Consider the following 20,263-nt stretch of genomic DNA (forward strand, 5'->3'; position numbering starts at 1 on the left):
AAATAACAATTATATGGGTAAATTCAGTGATCCCATGCCCCCTCCCCCATCAGGGAGCCATGCTTTAAAAGCACAGGCCATAGAATTAGCATTACAGTGTTGTAGCCTTATCCCTTCAATCATGGATCCCTATTGAGAACAAGACTGCTGAATTTACTCTATGGTTTCTCTCTTCACTTTAGTCACCAGAACCATTGTTGACATATGCGGGGACTAGAGTGACAACAGTCATCACTAATTGTGTGCCAGTTAGTAGGGTGGGGGGAAATCAACAACTTCTGTCAAAATATTATTAAAATAAAAATGTTCTTAGGATGAACTGGATTATGGGTAGAACACATTAAGGTACAGCTGTGGGAGTGTTTTGTAATACTTATGTAGGCAGATACAAGTGAAGTAAGGATATGCTTGATTGAAGTTGATGACATCTGACAGAGGGAGGTAATCTTCTGAAATTCACGTTAGTGAACACTGTTGAAATAGAGTACAGGGAGTTTCACTCAGTATCTAACGGTGTTATACCTGATCTGAGAATGCTTGATTTGATACTGGATGCTAAAAGTTGTAACATTCACCAGCACCAATATCCTGTACCGATGTTTGATTAAAAAAAGAAACTTCCATTTATATATATTGTATTGCAAGAAGATGGCCTATTATGCCAATTTGCTGGGTGCAACATCCTGTTAGATAACTAAATGACCCAGTGTACCATAACTCAGAGACGCTTAATGGTCTCATTTTTGAAGCAACTTCCAGTTTGAGATTATAATGGCCTGTTACACAGACGTGCAAAAGTCACTCTCAAATTGTGTGTGCTTAAAAAAAAATGTACTCCCATGCTCCATATTTTTTATCCAGTGGCAGCTTCTCACCCTGCACAGCAGCTTTTTCCACTTAATGTGTTTTGGCCACTGTGCAGAGATTGGAGGCCAAAATCAGAAGTTTCAAAAATAAATCTCAATGTTTTTTTGTAAACTTCATATTTCTTCTGCTTGTCCCTGCACAGCAACTAGAGTAAAGTGAGGAAAAAACTATCGCATAGGGGTGTAATTGACAAGAGGAAGAAATCTCTGGGGAAGAAGTAGCCATGTTAATGCATATCTACTTGCTCTGAAAACCACCCATAATATAAACATGGGGCCTTTAGAGTCAATAGACAATAAAGTGCTACATTCAAAAGTAAATACAAAGACCATTTTATTACTAAATAAAATTTAGTCAGCTTAGCTCATTTGATAGCATGCTCACCCTAGTCAGAAAACTGTGTTTCAAGCCCCATTTCGAGACTCAAGCACAAAATCTGAGCTGACACTGCAGTGCATTATTGAGGGAATGCTGCATCACCACAGGTATTTCGGACTGCAGCGTCATCTACTTGTTTAGGTGGTTCAGTTGGATAGTAAAGATTTCATGGCATTATTTAAACAGGTGCCGGAGGTTTTCCCAAAATTCTGGCAATATTCATCCCTCCACTACACTACAAAAATAGATGAAGTGGTCACTTGAAGCTGTTTATGGGACTTTCTTCTGCAGAAAATGGCTGATAGATTTGCTTACAGAACAATCATAGAAGCCAGCCAATTCGATTCACTCCACGTGATATCAAGAAACGGCTGAATGCACTGGATACAGCAAAGGCTATGGGCCCTAACAACATCCCGGCTGTAGTGCTGAAGACGTACTCCACAACCAGCTGCGCCTCTAGCCAAGGTGTTCCAGTACAGCTACAACACTGGCATCTACCCGACAATGTGGAAAATTGCCCAGGTATGTCCTGTCCACAAAAAGCAGGACAAATCCAATCCGGCCAATTACTGCCCCATCAGTCTACTCTCAATCATCAGCAAAGTGATGGAAGGTGTCGTCGACAGTGCTATCAAGCGGCACTTACTCACCAATAACCTGCTCACCGATGCTCAGTTTGGGTTCCGCCAGGACCACTCGGCTCCAGACCTCATTACAGCCTTGGTCCAAACATGGACAAAAGAGCTGAATTCCAGAGGTGAGGTGAGAGTGAATGCCCTTGACATCAAGGCAGCATTTGATCGAGTGTAGCACCAAGGAGCCCTAGTAAAATTGAAGTCAATGGGAATCAAGGGGAAATCGCTCCAATGGCTGGAGTCATACCGAGCACAAAGGAAGATGGTAGTGGTTATTGGAGGCCAATCATCTCAGCCCCAGGACATTGTTGCAGGAGTTCCTCGGGGCAGTGTCCTTGGCCCAACCATCTTCAGCTGCTTCATCAATGACCTTCCCTCCATCATAAGGTCAGAAATGGGGATGTTCGCTGATGATTGCACAGTGTTCAGTTCCATTCGCAACCCCTCAAATAATGAAGCAGTCCGAGCCCACATGTAGCAAGACCTGGACAACATCTAGGCTTGGGCTCATAAGTGGCAAGTAACATTCGTGCCAGGCAATGACCATCTCCAACAAGAGAGAGTCTAACCACCTCCCCCTTGACATTCAACTGTAAACAATTTTACAACACCAAGTTATAGTCCAGCAATTTTATTTTAAATTCACAAGCTTTCGGAGGCTTCCTCCTTCCTCAGGTAAGGAGGAAGCCTCCGAAAGCTTGTGAATTTAAAATAAAATTGCTGGACTATAACTTGGTGTTGTAAAATTGTTTACAATTGTCAACCCCAGTCCATCACCGGCATCTCCACATCTTGACATTCAACGGCATTACCATCGCCGAATCCCCCACCATCAATATCCTGGGGGTCACCATTGACTAGAAACTTAACTGGACCAGCCATATAAATACTGTGGCTACAAGAGCAGGTCAGAGGCTGGGTATTCTGCGGCGAGTGACTCACCTCCTGACTCCCCAAAGCCTTTCTACCATCTACAAGGCACAAGTCAGGAGTGTGATGGAATACTCTCCACTTGCCTGGATGAGTGCAGCTCCAACAACACTCAAGAAGCTCGACACCATCCAGGACAAAGCAGCCCACTTGATTGGCACCCCATCCACCACCCAAAACATTCACTCCCTTCAGCACCGGCGGTAAGTGGCTGCAGTGTGTACCATCCACAGGATGCACTGCAGCAACTCGCCAAGGCTTCTTCGATAGCACCTCCCAAACCCGCGACCTCTACCACCTAGAAAGACAAGAGCAGCAGGTACATGGGAACAACACCACCTGCACGTTCCCCTCCAAGGCACACATCATCCCGACTTGGAAATATATCGCCGATCCTTCATCGTCGCTGGGTCAAAATCCTGGAACTCCCTTCCTAACAGTACTGTGGGTGAACTTTCACGACACGGACTGCAGCGGTTCAAGGCGGCGGCTCACCACCACCTTCTCAAGGGCAATTAGGGATGGGCAATAAATGCTGGCCTCGCCAGCGACTCCCACATCCCATGAACGAATAAAAAAAATAGTAACTGTACTTCAAATGAAAAGCAATGCATTGTATGTGAAGGGCTGTGGATGATTCTGAGATACGTGCTAACATGCTATAGCAATGTAAGACTTTTCTTCTTTTAATTGGGTATAAGAACATAAGAACATAAGAAATTGGAGCAGGAGTAGGCCAATCGGCCCCTCGAGCCTGCTCCGCCATTCAATAAGATCATGGCTGATCTGATCCCAACCACAAATCTAAAGAACACAAGAAGTCGGAGCAGGACCCGGCCACATAGCCCCTGGGCCCTCTCCGCCACCCACAGGGCATTGACCGATCCGAACTCAGCTTCATGTCCAATTTCCTGCCCGCTCCCCATAACCCCTAATTCCCTTTACTTCTAGGAAACTGTCTATTTCTGTTTTAAATTTATCTAATGATGTAGCTTCCACAGCTTCCTGGGGCAGCAAATTCCACAGACCTACCACCCTCTGAGTGAAGAAGTTTCTCCTCATCTCAGTTTTGAAAGAGCAGCCCCTTATTCTAAGATTATGCCCCCTAGTTCTAGTTTCACCCATCTTTGGGAACATCCTTACTGCATCCACCCGATCAAGACCCTTCACAATCTTATATGTTTCAATAAGATCGCCTCTCATTCTTCTGAACTCCAATGAGTAGAGTCCCAATCTACTCAACCTCTCCTCATATGTCCGCCCCCTCATCCCCGGGATTAACCGAGTGAACCTTCTTTGTACTGCCTCGAGAGCAAGTATGTCTTTTCTTAAGTATGGAGACCAAAACTGTATGCAGTATTCCAGGTGCGGTCTCACCAATACCTTATATAACTGCAGCAATACCTCCTTGTTTTTATATTCTATCCCCCTAGCAATAAAAGCCAACATTCCGTTGGCTTTCTTGATCACCTGCTGCACCTGCATACCAACTTTTTGATTTTCTTGCACTAGGACCCCCAGATCCCTTTGTACTGCAGTACTTTCCAGTCTCTCGCCATTAAGAAAATAACTTGCTCTCTGATTTTTCCTGCCAAAGTGCATAACCTCACATTTTCCAATATTATATTGCATCTGCCAAATCTCCGCCCACTCACCCAGCCTGTCTATATCCCCTTGCAGGTTTTTTATGTCCTCCTCACTCTCTACTTTCCCTCCCATCTTTGTATCATCTGCAAATTTTGATATGTTGCACTCGGTCCCCTCCTCCAAATCGTTAATATAGATTGTAAAGAGTTGGGGACCCAGCACCGACCCCTGTGGAACACCACTGGTTACTGGTTGCCAGTCCGAAAATGAACCATTTATCCCAACTCTCTGCTTCCTGTTCGATAACCAATCCTCCACCCATGCCAGAATATTACCCCCAATCCCGTGATTTTTTATCTTAAGTAATAATCTTTTATGTGGCACCTTGTCGAATGCCTTCTGGAAGTCTAAATACACTACGTCCACTGGTTCCCCTTTATTCACCCTATACGTTATATCCTCGAAGAACTCAAGCAAATTTGTCAGACATGACTTCCCCTTCATAAAGCCATGCTGACTTTGTCCTATTAAATTATGCTTATCTAAATGTTCCGTTACTGTCTCCTTAATAATAGACTCCAAAATTTTACCCACCACAGATGTTAAGCTAACTGGCCTATAATTTCCAGCCTTCTGCCTACTACCCTTTTTAAATAACGGTGTTACATTAGCAGTTTTCCAATCTGCCGGGACCTCTCCTGAGTCCAGGGAATTTTGGAAAACTATCACCAAAGCATCCACAATCCCTACTGCCACTTCCCTCAAGACCCTAGGATGGAAGCCATCAGGTCCAGGGGATTTATCCGCCTTGAGTCCCATTATTTTACTGAGTACCATCTCCTGAGTGATTTTAATCGTATTTAGCTCCTCCCCCCCTATAGCCCCCTGTTTGTCCAGTGTTGGGATATTCTTAGTGTCCTCTACTGTAAAGACTGAAACAAAATATTTGTTCAGCATTTTTGCCATCTCCATGTTTCCCACCATTAATTTCCCGGTCTCATCCTCTAAGGGACCTATGTTTGCCTTAGCCACCCTTTTTCTTTTTATATAACTATAGAAACTCTTGCTATCTGTTTTTATATTTTTTGCTAATTTCTTTTCATAATCTAACTTCCCTTTCTTAATCAATCCTTTAGTTACTTTTTGCTGTCTTTTGAAGAATTCCCAATCTTCTATCCTCCCACTAAGTTTGGCTACCTTATATGTCCTTGTTTTTAGTCGGATACTATCCTTGATTTCTTTACTTAGCCACGGATGGCTGTCATTTCTTTTACACCCTTTTTTCCTCAGTGGAATATATTTATTTTGAAAGTTGTAAAATAACTCCCTAAATGAACACCACTGCTCATGTACCGTCTTACCCTTTAATCTATTTTCCCAGTCCACTTTAATCAATTCTGCTCTCATACCATCATAGTCTCCTTTATTCAAGCTCAGTACGCTTGTTTGAGAATCAACCTTCTCACCCTCTAATTGGATATGGAATTCAACCATGTTGTGGTCGCTCGTTCCAAGGGGATCCTTAACTAGGACATTATTAATTAATCCTGACTCATTACACAGGACCAGGTCCAAGGTTGCCTGCCCCCTTGTAGGATCAGTTACATACTGCTCAAGAAATCCATCCCTGATGCACTCAATGAACTCGTCCTCAAGGCTGCTCTGCCCAATTTGATTTGTCCAGTTAATATGATAATTAAAATCCCCCATAATTATGGCTGTTCCCTTATTACATGCCCCGACTATCTCCTGATTAATACTTCTTCCAGCAGAGTTGCAACTATTAGGAGGCCTATATACTACGCCCACTAGTGTTTTTTTTTCCCTTATTATTCCTTATCTCCACCCAAACTGTTTCATTATCTTGATGCTTTGTCCCAATATCATTTCTCTGTATTACAGTGATTCCTTCCTTTATTAACATAGCCACCCCACCTCCCCTTCCTTCCTGCCTGTCCTTCCTGATTGTTAAATACCCTGGCATATTTAATTCCCAGTCGTTGTCACCCTGCAGCCATGTTTCTGTAATGGCCACAAGATCATACCCATACGTAGTTATTTGTGCCGTTAACTCGTCCATTTTATTACGAATGCTACGTGCATTCAGATAAAGAACTTTCAAATCTGTTTTGTGACGCTTAGTTCCTGCTTTTTCCTTTTTTAACACTTTACCTATTACTCCATACCTTCTGTCCCTTCCTGTTACGCTTTCCTCTCTCTCCCTGCTCAGGTTCCCAACCCCCTGCCACTTTAGTTTAAACCCTCCCCAACAGCACTAGCAAACACTCCTCCTAGGACAGCGGTCCCGGCCCTGCCCAGGTATCTATATGCTAGCCATGTGTATGACACAGTCAAAGAACAGTGCCCCAGAGTACTGCTTTGGTATTAGATTATCAAAGCTGCGAGACGGTTGATTTGTTTCAATACTTCAATCACTAGGTGTGTCATCTTGAAGCCACATTGATCCTAAAGTGGCCTCAGTAACCACTCCTTTCTCCTGAAGGAGGGGCATTTTATGTTCCTGATAGCCAGTGTCAATACCTTGCAATCTGAGTCAATCCGAATAAAGATGTGAAAGAAACCACTGCTGTTTTGTATCTGGACTAAGATGTCTCAAACTTAAAACACTTTTGTAGATTAAGGTAATAGCCAATGTAAACCAGTACAAGAAGTTAACACAAATCACTGCATTCCTATGGAACATGCCCAATAGAAACTTCAACCTTATACCTCCATGATGGTACAACATATGGCCTCTTTCCTCCTGCAGAGCAAAATCAATACTGGGGATTTAAAGAGACAAAGGGCTAGGTTTTCCAGCTATTGACTAAGAATGAATGATTAATCTAGTCTATCTTGTTCAGTCAGCACCGTCGGTTTGCTGAGAAATAAAATAGACAAGGTTCCTGGTACGTCATAATAAACAAATATTTTTAAGATGGCATAGTCATGATATTTTGCCATTACCCATTTTTAAAAGAGGTCCAGCACAACTCACTGCAGTGCCCAAGAGAATGCGTGTTTGTATCATCAACTTTACCTCTAAGGTTTCTGATAAGTGGGGATTTGAAATCATCAGTGCAATAGCTGCACAGCTCATGTGAAAAAGACAAACAAGATCTTATGGGTTATAGCTCAAGGGATAGAGCACAAGTCTCAGGAATTGATAATTAGAATGAGTTTTTACAAAACACTGATCTGCCTCCACCTTGAGTATTGTGTACATTTCTGGGCTTTCTGAGCACCATGCGAACAGTGGAGAGGAACGTAACTACAATTAAACGGATAAAAGGGATTGGGCACCTGAGCTATGCTGGGAATAGGGATGTTTACATTGGAAAAGAGGCAGCTTAGTAGTGTTATTATTGAGGTATAAGATCTTAAAGGGAATAGTTAAACTGGATCCCAGACAGATACTCAATGTTAACGCAAGCTTAAAGTGCTTCATATCTAATGAATTTCTTTTCAAGTGCAGTCACTGGTGTTATGTGGGCAAATATGGCTGTTAATTTGCACACAACAAGGTCCCATAAACAGTAAATCAGATGAATAAACAGTTCATCTGTTTTGATTAGGAGAACTCCCTAATCATCTTCAAAAAGGACCATGGAATCTTTGGGCTAGAAATTTCTTATGCCCTGTATTCAGCTGCATGACTGACGGCACGTTTCCAGTGCATGCCCGAAGCAGGTGTCTCGATGCTGGACAGAAATTAGGCATCGAGATTCATTGTAATAATGATGGCAAGCTGCCAGCACCTATCGCGTCTCCAGAGGTTTCAAGACCTGGGAAGGTCAGGGGGTGGGGACCCGGGCATAAGCCGGGAGGAGCAGGAGTGCTCCTCCTGGCTCTACTTTAAGTTAAGTATAAAATAACATTTCTAATTTTGATGTTGGCCACCAGCAGACCCTTAAAGGGCTGCTGGTTTTTCAGCACGTGGACCAGTTAATGCTGTGAAGCAGGCTAAGTGACTACTTCCCTATGCGCTGCCGAATTTCCTGGAAAGGTCCTGAAATAGGAATTAGGATCCTCATTTACATATACAAGGGGCCGAATGTCTATTTCGGGTGGGCGCCATGTGAAAAACTAATTTAGGCAATTTTAAAATGCGCCGTCACCTCTCACTGTAATATAAACACAAAAATTTACTAAATATTTACACGAAATAAAATTGGTGAAATATTCAGTCTCAAAAGCGTATTAGGCCTGAGGAAACTTTTACCTCTAAACAAATGCATTCTGCATTAGCTGTAGACACAGATGAAGATGATGCATGCACAGATCTAGATGCTTCAGACGCTTTTAATAAGTGTGAGGTCAGCAGAGCATATCAGAGCCTTCACTTCAGTTTGGCACAGCTAAAGATTATTTTCATCAGACAATAGGATCGTGTCTTTTCTTAGAGAAAATACATATGCTTAAGAGAAATAAGTAACTGACGGAAATATCAATATTATAATCATTTTTAAAAAATCAATGGAATATATATCATTCAGATACTGTGAAATACATTCATTTATTTCTGGAAACATTCAGATACTGTGAAATACATTCATTAATTTCTTGGTCAGAATAAAAAAGGCCTTGTAACCCACTGCCTGTTAATCAATGACTGTAATGAGAACAGTATGATTTTCATGTATTTCATGTACTGTGACTTACCAATACATTGGAATATCAGGTCATAAGCAGTGGACAGCAAATACCCCTCCCTCCTCTAATGGGGCATCTAGCTTTCTGCAAATTTTTCTCACCTAAAATCCCTAGTAAGTTTTTGTCTGCATTAGGCTCTTCTGGCAAATGTTCAATTAATAATTTCAGGCATCTGAAAAGCTAATGTGGCCAAAACTTCAAAATGCACCGTATGGGAGATTTGTTTATGCATTTTTACAATGGTGATTTGTTTAGATTCTAGGAATAAGAAATACAATGAAATAAATATTATGCACATGTATAAACGTTCAAAGCATCAATGCTGGATAAATGAAGGGGAACAGTTAGGAATGTCAAAGGGTAGCAGGTTTTGTAGAAATAGAGGGTGCTGGGAAGTGAGTTAAAGGCCACATGAATCAACAGTAGCTTGATTTCAAGACAGAACAATTTCCACAGTCTGACAGAAAAGAGACATTTATAAGCACAGGACATGCATGGACAATTAGTAGCAGATACGTAAGCTTGCACTTCAGTTTTGCTGTGGTGTGATAAACAAGGCGATTCCCTGGACAGCAGTTAAGAAAGCCCTGCACACACATCTTTTATGAGGTAGTTGGTTTCCATGTCACTGCAGCTGGCTGTAAATTACGCTAACTATTCTACACCTTTACTCTTTTCTCTGTTTCCAAAATACATCTCCTCCGTAGCTTCAAAGATGTCAATTTCGACAGTAACATAGTCCTACATTCGACGCTACACATAGTGCAACAAATTTAAAAGAAAAATGTTGTATTTGGGTATCATTTCCCACAATCATTAATACAAGAAAAATATTTGGAAGTATTATAAAATGGGGGCAATGTTTTATATTTGTATTGACTTTTATGTTCAACGGAGAAAAATATATCCAATTATCAGATTAATTTCAATCTGAACTTCATGTATATTTTTGATCGTGTATGCTGAAACCATTCATTTGCAATATAACGAGGTATAGTACCCGCCAAATTAATTCCAATTCTGAATATAACACATGTGCTACCTATAATCACCAGTCCTTTTTTTTTTGAGGGAAACAAAGCATAACAAACAAACTAAACTGATTCCCATTTTCTCCATTTTCTTGTGTCATATGATTAAGTTAAATTATTGAAGTTTTCAGTGAGTTTTCATCAGCAGCAAAAAAAAATAATTGGGGCTCCAGCCATAATCCCAATCCTTATTTGCTGCCATCCTGCACTGGCAAATTGATTTTTGCTTGTGTTCTATTTTTCAATTTATTATATTTCCATACTGCTAGTAGCAGTATATGAGGAGTTAAATCTGTCACCCAAGGTTTCTCAAAAAGGAGGGGGGCACAGGAGTTCACCTCTAGACATTTTGGCATTGGCATTGCTTATTTATACAAGGTGCTGGAGTTGTGAACAAAGAGCAACCTTCAGGGGTCAGTTAACTGGAATGGTCACATTCATTGCCAAACGTCTTAGACCAGTATTAGAGATAATTTCCATTTAACATTGATGAATAGCTATTCTGGCTAAATTAAATCATGAGATATTGTCTACCCACAGTTCTAAGGGCAGACCCCAGTCTAGCCTCTGTGATTGGACAGCTCAGTGGGGAGAGTCCGAAACTCTGCCATAAGATGGCAGTGCTCTCAGGCGGACGACCAGTCTCTTTCAGTCAGAGTTGTGTGGACTTCACAACCAGTTATAAAATATAGTCTGTACTACATAGGCTGAGCCATCTTAGCTCCGAAGAGTTAAGTGAAAGTAAGTGGTTTCCTGTGTTAGAGCCTGTGTGTACTTCAATATTCCTCATCCTTCCCTCAGGATTATCCACTTTCTTGAAGTTTCATTACCTTGTACTAATTTTCTTTTTCAATCTGACTTTCTTTTGGTAGGAAACAAAACCAAAACTGGATTTAAGTTATAAGACATTGGAAAGTTGAAAAGAAGCTCAGATCGCACAGCAAGTTAGTGTACTGTAACACTCAGTGCTAGTACTTTAGTAATACACAAAAAATTAAGTATCTCGACTATTTCAATGAGGTACATTGCTCCTTTAATTATCTGTCCGCTGGCTTTAAGTGGGGACGGAACTTCTGGGTGTCTGTTGTGTGCGCACGCATCCAAACGCACCTGGGTCAAACCCAGAAGTGGGTGTGTTGGAGCCGGAATGCAGTCCCGTTCCAAAAAGCTGTTATTTTAACCTCCCACCCGCCCCCAATCCACCCATTCTTGGGGGTTAAAATTACCCCCATTATCCCACTGCTCTCTAAACATGCTTGACCTGAAAATTTGAATTGGCCTTGACTACATGTGTGCAACATCACAAGAGATCAGCTAATATATATAGTCATATACAAAATAAAAATCTTATATCTGAAAGCACTTTTCTATTATAAATTCCAATGTCCACATTTATAACAAACTAACCTTGTCATGCTGGAATTATACTTTCTTGTTAGTGGAAGTGCTGCAGTGCCACCACTGGCAGGAGGGTATAATTACAGTTTCAAATAGGCAATTTCCATTATAAATATGCATGTAGGAAATTTTCAATGGAATTATAAAAACAAGGACCGAGTGTATGATTTTAAAATGGTGACTAAATTACATCTGCAGATCCTGGTCCAATTATCTCAAACCCTCTAATTCCACTCCACCTGAGGACTACAGTTGGTCTTGGCTCTACATATACAATGCCATGGGTGATCAAATATATATAAAACAAATTATATATTAAGGCCATGTATAACATGTACATCACAATCTCAAAGACTGCCTACTACTATGTCATTGCCTGTTTCCATCCCATTGCAGCCCACCAGCTACGGAAACCCTCTTCTTTACCTTTGTTGTCCTCCCACGCTCCACCGTCCTTACAATTTGCTCATCCAAAACTCTGCTACATTGATCACATTGTGCTGCCTATCACCCCCATCCTCCACAGCTTAATCCCTCAACACGTCAAATTTAAATTTGATCCTTGCATTAAAATCTCTCCAAGGCTTGGCGCTCTCCATCTCTGCAAACTCTCCAGCACTACAATCTCCCTGTAACTCTCTGTTCCTCTGACCCCCGTTGTCTTGTACATCCCCCACCCCCCCTCCTCTTGCCCCTCATTGGCAGCAGTGCATTCAGCTGCATAGATCCCACACTCTCAAATTCCCTCCCTAAATCCCTCCTCTCTTCCACCTCTCTCTCTTCCTTTAGACCGTCTTTAAAACCCACCTCTTTGACCAAGTTTTTGATCACCCCTCTTGATCTCTTTTCCGGTGTCTGTTTTTCTCTTATGCCCCTGTGAAGCACCTTGGGCCATTTGTTGTTAAAGGCACTATATAAATGTATGTTGCTGTTTTCAAAACTCATCTTTATGATCTAGCTTTTGGTCTGTCCTTCTAATCTTTTTTCACCTGTCAGCATCAGTTTTCATTAAAGGTGCTATAGAAATACAAGTTGCTGCTGGAGCTATTTTTTCACTACTACTAAATTCATAAAGTATAAGCTCACAATATAAACTCAATGCACAAATAAAAAGTAAATGGGTTACTCCTTTTTACTTGCACATACAAAGTTGTTCTAAAAGATAAATCCTGATTACATAGTTGCATCAGGTGAAGAATATGTTGTGGAACTCCTCACTTCAACATGCACGCTGACTCAGCATCATCTTATAAACAGCATTTTTTAAACTTACAGCACTGTAGAGACAGCATCCTCTCAGCACATTTTCACACTCTAATCAATGGTTGATCTTTGCTTGCTCCACTTATCTTACTTTAATTGAAAGAGCACATATATGACATCCTTTCAGGAACCTAAAAGAGCTATATCCTCTTTGGAGAGTTTATCCCCAGCTGTCTTCAACTGAAAATTCACTTAAAACGTATGTGTTTCTCTGGAAAGTCTGATAGTTCAGTCACTTAATTGTCTGGCTAATCTTGCCTTCACCATTCTTAACTTCCAAGATTCTTTAACTCTCTGCTATTCTAATCTAAAGCAAAGCCATGATGTGGAGATGCCGGTGATGGACTGGGGTTGACAATTGTAAACAATTTTACAACACCAAGTTATAGTCCAACAAATTTATTTTAAATTCCACAAGCTTTCGCAGGCTTCCTCCTTCCTCAGGTGAACGGTGTGGAAATGAAATTTTCGAATCCTTCGCATTTGAAAATCACAGAACAATGCCTGGTGATTACTGCCCGTTGCCAAGGCAATCACAGTGAGCAGACAGAATGGTGTCACCTAAAAGGCCACCGAATATACAAACCCCCAAAAAAAGAGAGAGAAGGAAGACAGTCAATGACCCGTTATATTAAAAACAGATTACATTTGTTCGCTGGTGGGGTTATGTGTAGTGTGACATGAACCCAAGATCCCGGTTGAGGCCGTCCTCATGGGTGCGGAACTTGGCTATCAATTTCTGCTCGACGATTTTGCGTTGTCGTGTGTCTCGAAGGCCGCCTTGGAGTATGCTTACCCGAAGGTCGGTGGCTGAATGTCCATGACTGCTGAAGTGTTCTCCGACAGGGAGAGAACCCTCCTGTTTGGCGATTGTTGCGCGGTGTCCGTTCATCCGTTGTCGCAGCGTCTGCATGGTCTCGCCAATGTACCATGCTCTGGGGCATCCTTTCCTGCAACGTATGAGGTAGACAACGTTGGCCGAGTCACAGGAGTATGAACCGTGCACCTGGTGGGTGGTGTCCTCTCGTGTGATGGTGGTATCTGTGTCGATGATCTGGCATGTCTTGCAGAGGTTACCGTGGCAGGGTTGTGTGGTGTCGTGGACGCTGTTCTCCTGAAAGCTGGGTAATTTGCTGCGAACGATGGTTTGTTTGAGGTTGGGTGGCTGTTTAAAGGCGAGTAGTGGAGGTGTGGGGATGGCCATAGCGAGGTGTTCGTCATCATTGATGACATGTTGAAGGCTGCGGAGAACATGGCGTAGTTTCTCTGCTCCGGGGAAGTACTGGACGACGAAGGGTACTCTGTTGGTTGCGTCCCGTGTTAGTCTTCTGAGGAGGTCTACGCGATTTTTCGCTGTGGCCCGTCGGAACTGTCGATCGATGAGTCGAGCATCATATCCCGTTCTTACTAGGGCGTGTCGATCGATGAGTCGAGCATCATATCCCGTTCTTACTAAGGCGATTTGTTGGACTATAACTTGGTGTTGTAAAATTGTTTACTAAAGCAAAGCAACCAGGCAGTGAACCAAATTTAACATTCTTGCTTTTATGTGCTCTCCTGACAAAATAAACCTCTATTGGTCATAGAGACACCTATTTGGCAAACAGGATAAATTGGTCAAACATACTTGCACTTCATAGAAAAAAATGCAAATGTGTAAAATAACACACCACCTTCAAACTTAATGAACCAGAGCAATAAAAAATCAATTCTCAAATAGATGTAAAACAATACTGTAAATATTTGTTAAAGAAATCTGAACTAGTTTTAGTTTGCATATCTTTTTTTCTAACTAGGAACGTCACCTTGAATTGTTTGGCACTGTTCAGCTTTTTCATACCTGACAGATTCGAATGGCCTGGTCCAGCACAGACTTCGTATCTGTAGCATAATCTGGGCACGGCAAGGCCGCTCGGCAAAAATGTGCTTGGAGCAATAGGTGGGCTTTAGTGTGTGCATTGTCAAATGAATGTGGATTCACTTCAACGGGAAGACGCTTCGCCAGGTCGCTATTCAGATGGTCTTCATTGTGCCGCACTGGAAGGTCTGCAAATTCTGTAGCATCCTGGGAGGAAGGGAGGAATGAAAACAAATTAGAGACTAGATATGGAAGATTTAGCTTGTACAAATGTCAACAACATAGAGATCAAACTGACAAAAAAGACAAGGCATATTGGATCAAACAATGAAGTAAACCAGCATGTTTGAAGAAATTCTAGGTTATAATTGTGGTTTTGCAGTCTGATTTACTCCACACTTAGCTAAGACAAAAAACCCCCCTGAAATTTAACAATATAGACGATTTTACAGTTTTTAAGAATATCCCTGTTGAGTGGATATTCCTCAACAAGAACTACTGTTCCATAACAAAACAGCCAGAAAACATTAGCATGAGCCAAATTCTTCCCTGTTTATCCACACAGTATTTGTTTTTACTAAGCATTTTTAAACACATTTAAACTTCCACTTCAAATGCCTAAGCAGACAACAACACTCTTAATAGCCTTAAGGCTGCTTTTAACATGTACACGATTTCATTCATTTATACTTGATCAAAATTATGACTTTTTCGTGTAGCATTTTTTGAAATTACACTAATAATGCCAGTGGAGCAGCTTATGTATTCAGGTGGTTACATATACTTGCAATTAGTTACTGTCCATTTTCACTTCCTGGTGTCCTGAAGCAGTTTTTAACATCCATTAACGTGGGTGTTTTTAAACAAAATTCTGCAGAGAACATTAAAGTGATGATTCCAAATTTTAATGGGTACTATACAAAATTGTCCCCAAGGCTAGTCCTAAGTATTTTTTTGGGATCAACTTTCTAAAATTAAAGCCGGAGGGCACAATACAGAAGCTCCACTGAAATTCCAAAAGTAACTGTTGGGGCAACCTTAATTTTGGGCTTGGCAGAAATCTATCAGAAGCAGCACACCAATGGCTCCTACGGCAATTTGCATACCACACAGAAAGAGAAACAAATGAGCAAAGTGAGGGCAAATGTACATTTGGTTTGGGGAATTCTTCTTGACAGGGCTTGACTGAACATAGAGACGCTGACCATGGAACCAGATATTAGAAAGCTCATTCTTTTAGTATTGGTACAAAGGCGATTACATCATGCACAGTGATTAGATCCGATCCAAGGATATGAGATCCAATTAGTTACCAGAGTGTATATTTCAATATTTGACAGTTAAAAAAATTATAAGGTACTTATAAAGGCAAAGAAAAATACAGGTTCCATTTCTACAAGTATGTTCAGATTTTTCATCCCACATAACACAATAGGAATCAAATTTAACTTCCCCCCCCCCACCCCACCCCACTTACATTAAAGGTAACCTTGTTCTGACCCAGGCATTTTAAATAGATTATTGTCATATTTGAATACCTTGTACAAAAATAGGGTGCTGAAAAGGTCATTTGTGTTATTGTTAAATGTTATAAGCAGAGTTCCCCTATGGTCAAGTGGGCAAAGTAACTGCTCAATGAAGCAAAGACCAGGAGGCCCCAGGTTTGATTATTGGTCTGTACTGAGCTATTTAATCTCAGCAGGCCAACATATGGGAGTTCCCCAATTGACTTCTGTGGCCCTACACTTAAAAGTAGAGGGGAAAAAAAAATCAGTCAGGATTCCCACTCCTGATTGCTGACCAGTGACACTTGCTGGAATCTGATTGGGTGGGTATATGGATGTCAACAACAACTAGCATAAAAAAACACCCTAAGTTGCTTTACAGAGGGAACAAGTAAAAAGGAACGGACACCAAGCTATTGTGAGAGAGTTAAGAATGATGACTGAAAGCCTAATCGGAAAGATGGGTTCTAATAAGGCTTTTAAAAGTGGAGAGCAGAGTCTGGTGAGCGGGTTGCAGAGAGTAGGGCTGAGGCAGCTGAAAGCTCCGCCACTGATGGTGGGATGAAGGGGGGGTGGGGGAAGAGGGAAGCACAGAAGGCCTGAGTTAGAGGACCAAAAGTGGACGTAAATCTGGACAAGTTGCGCGGGGCGGTGAGGCCATGGAGGAATTTGAAGATGAGGATTTTAAATTCATTGCAATGGGGGTCAGCCATTGTAAATTGGTGATGATGGGTGAGCAGGACAGGTTACGGCTGACTGTCTTTTAGACAAGATAGAATTTATGGAGATTGGCAAAGAGAATGATGGAGCAAGAGAGTTTAAAAGGTGACAAAAGTGTGGATAACAGATTTGTTGGTGGTGGGGTGGGATGGGAGAGGTACACGATGTTGCAATGTTAGGCGAGAACAGATTTGGACTAGATTGCGATGTCAACACTCACGCGTGCAGAATGGGCACTTGGGTGAGTTCCTGAAGGACTTAATGACTTGTGTCTCAGAAAAGGAATCAAAACTGGGAACAAAATTAAGAGACATTTATATTGTAAGACTATTTTATTTATTTCTCAGGAGTTCTGCTTAAAATTGGAGAAAATTAAAAAAGCTCTTCTAATTATAATTCAGAATACTTAACCGCAAACTAAGTCCTTGATCTGTGCAGTCTGCAGCTTTTGAAATGTTTAGACATTCTAATCTTGGAATGTAGTGTCACATTTACTTTGAACCCTTTGGAGGTTTATTTATACTCTGATCCCTTTCTGTGGGACCTGTTTCTCTTTAAGACTCTTCAAAGTGCACTGGCTTTTATTTACTAAGGAGCTTTTGACTCTTTTTCAAATCTCATCAGTCTAGAGAGAATGCCATATCTTGGTTATGCTATTGTAAGGGATGTATTCCTTTTGCCTTTCCACAAACGGTAGACTTCATTTACTTTCTAGTCATTTAAGAACTAATGCTTCTCTACTTAAGTTCTAGTCCATAGTTATAGCTGGAACATAAGTGAGGTTCATTTTCTTATCTGCATCACGCCACTAATTAAAGTAAATTGACAACAGGGACTGAAGCTTTTTGTGTAACAGAGAATGGAATTGAATGGAGTGCCACAAGGTCGCCATAACCCATTATATTCCTATGTGAAGAGCTGGCTTCTATGTCCTGCCCTTGTTTGTTTTGTGCAGTCCAAGCAAATTGCTTACTACTAGTCTGTATTTCTGGTTTGCCCAGCTGTCTTTGAATAAAGACATCTACTCTCACAAATGTTATGGGACAGTGATTGACAATCCTACGATGAACACCGGCTGTAACCCAGCTACTGTTCTTGGAGTCTGCTGGAGAATTGAGTGAATAAAGAAACTATGCTTCATGCTGACACAAGAAGGCCTCCTGTTCCCGCAGCGACTTCCATTTTCTTCTGTCCCTTCGTGAATGAAAATCTCAATCTGTGCAGGAAATGGCTTACAACAAGGCTCCCTTGGAGCTACTCAGCAGGTCATTTTTAGATTAGTTGGGGACAGAGCAGGACTACTACCACATTTTATGATTATGAACTCTTATGATTACTCATCCGAATGATTTTCCAGTATTAATTATTAATACAAACAAAACAATGAATGACACTGGGTATATTAAAATCTGTTTGGTTTAGGTTAGTATGTGACATTAAAGTAATTAATTCCCTGATCATGTGCATTTTAAATTAATCATACATAATATTTCTTTCCCATCGCTGCTATTTGTTACATAAACGGTCAAAGCCGCATTAAGGTGAATTAAATACCAGAAAGCATACAGTTCATAATGTAAACCCGTGCTGTTGGAGACTCGAATAATTCTATATTGCGTTTGGACAATTACACCAGGCTGATTCTACTCAGGTTTTGAATCCACGGATCAATTTCAGTAGTAAGGACCAGTTTTAGTCTCTCAGCTGAAACATTTACAAATGTTGTATATACTCTCCAGATAGGCCACAGGGAAAATGTGATAACAGAATATGCGTCACTAAATGTTGTACTGCAAGGTGCTCAGTTTGGAACATAGACCAGCTCACTGAACGTTTCAGCTACAATACAGTCAAATACGGGCCAGAGTAGACAGAAGACGAGTGTGCATTTTTTTATTGGTTCAGAAACCAAAGATAGTAGTTATTCCAAATCTTGGCTGTTTCAGAGCCATTCTGATAACCAAAAAAACATAATCAGGGTATTAAAATTGTAAATTAGGAAACATATCACATAGTGTAGTGAATGTCTATTCAATTGAAGTATTTAAAAATGAGTTGGCAATGCCTGATTTAACAGAGTGGAATACTGGCTGAGCACAAAGGCAAGAGATAGGTGGAAATGATTCGAGTGTGGATCTATATGATAGAATCAAAGAAAGCTCATTCAGTTCACTCTATCATCTTTTGTTGTAAAAATATATTGGGGTATGATGATAGATATTACAAGAAAATTCAGGATTACATTGTGATATCAAATTAAAAGCCATCTTCTCTAGAAACACAGGAAGATTTGTTCTCAATTAAAGATACTATTATTCTAAGTTATTTTTATTTTCGTCTCACCATTGGCGGCCATGCCTTCAGCTGTCTAGGTCCCAAGCTCTGTAATTCCCTCCCTACACTTCTCTGCCTTTCTACCACCCTCTCCTTTTTTAACACCCTCCTCAAAACCCACCTCTTCGGCCAATGTTTGAGTCATCCCTCCTAATATCTCCTTTGGTTTGGTGTTGGTTTTTGTCTGATTATGCTTCTCTGAAGTGCCTTGGGATGTTTTTCTATGTTAAAGGAGCTGTAAAAATGCAAGTTGTTGAGTGCTTTTTGTCATGACAACTATGTTACCTACAGCCTTAATAACTCTGAACTAAACAAGTCTTTAAAGAAATGGGCACTTCAAACTATAAAAAGTTATAATTCTTTTTTATTAGTTATATTCCAGTATTTTTAAATTGTGTACATCATTTTCTTGAGAAAATATAATTCAGTGAAAAATTGCAAGTCATTTAAAATGAAAAATTACCATTTTGGAGGTGGGGTCAGGAATAGTTTTAACATAACTCACTCTTCCATAATAATTATGAAGAGACTCACTGGCAATGTAACAGCTTTTTCACTTTTCCACTTGACCGTTAAATAATCTCCTACCTGGGGAGGATCTCACACCTGTAAGGGAGTTTGCCTGAATTTATACCCACTAATTTAAATGGATGGAAAATCAGACAGGCTCTGTTACAGGCAATGATCCTCCCTGCCTGAATTTCCTCTATGCCTAGGCAATTATTTAATGCCAGAGTAAAATCTGCTGTGATATTTCGTCTCAGAGAACATAAAGGAGCTCCCTTTGGAAACTAACACGAAGGGTCTCAGAGATGGAAAATATGCACTTGGACAGTGTATCCAACAGATACATTTTGTATGTCTGTCATTGATATGCGCAGGGATTGGCACACTTTCCACTTCTGGATGCTGACTCCAGTGCTCAAATGATAAACTTAAGGTGCATGAGAACAAGGCAAGGGAGCCAGTGCTATAATCTTCCTTTCTCCATCCCCCTCTCCATAGGGGAAGTAGGGGAACTCCAAACAGCGCCTTTCTTAGACAGTATGACTAAAATGCAAGTACGAACACGTGTTCTGTTGCTCTGTAGCAACTCTTTAA

The 20,263-nt window shown here is 41.0% G+C and overlaps 1 protein-coding gene across 1 annotated transcript in view; it reads right to left on the bottom strand.

Moving 5' to 3' along the window:
• ascc3 (activating signal cointegrator 1 complex subunit 3) overlaps positions 1 to 20,263 on the bottom strand; it is a 599,461-nt gene that overhangs the window by 37,082 nt on the left and 542,116 nt on the right. Inside the window, exon 37 of the mRNA XM_067984949.1 lies at positions 14,586 to 14,810. Within this exon, the coding sequence (XP_067841050.1) occupies positions 14,586 to 14,810 (225 nt within the window). The remainder of the gene's footprint in view (positions 1 to 14,585; positions 14,811 to 20,263) is intronic.

The sequence above is a fragment of the Heptranchias perlo genome, chromosome 5, assembly GCF_035084215.1.
Source record: "Heptranchias perlo isolate sHepPer1 chromosome 5, sHepPer1.hap1, whole genome shotgun sequence".
Lineage (NCBI taxonomy): Eukaryota > Metazoa > Chordata > Chondrichthyes > Hexanchiformes > Hexanchidae > Heptranchias > Heptranchias perlo.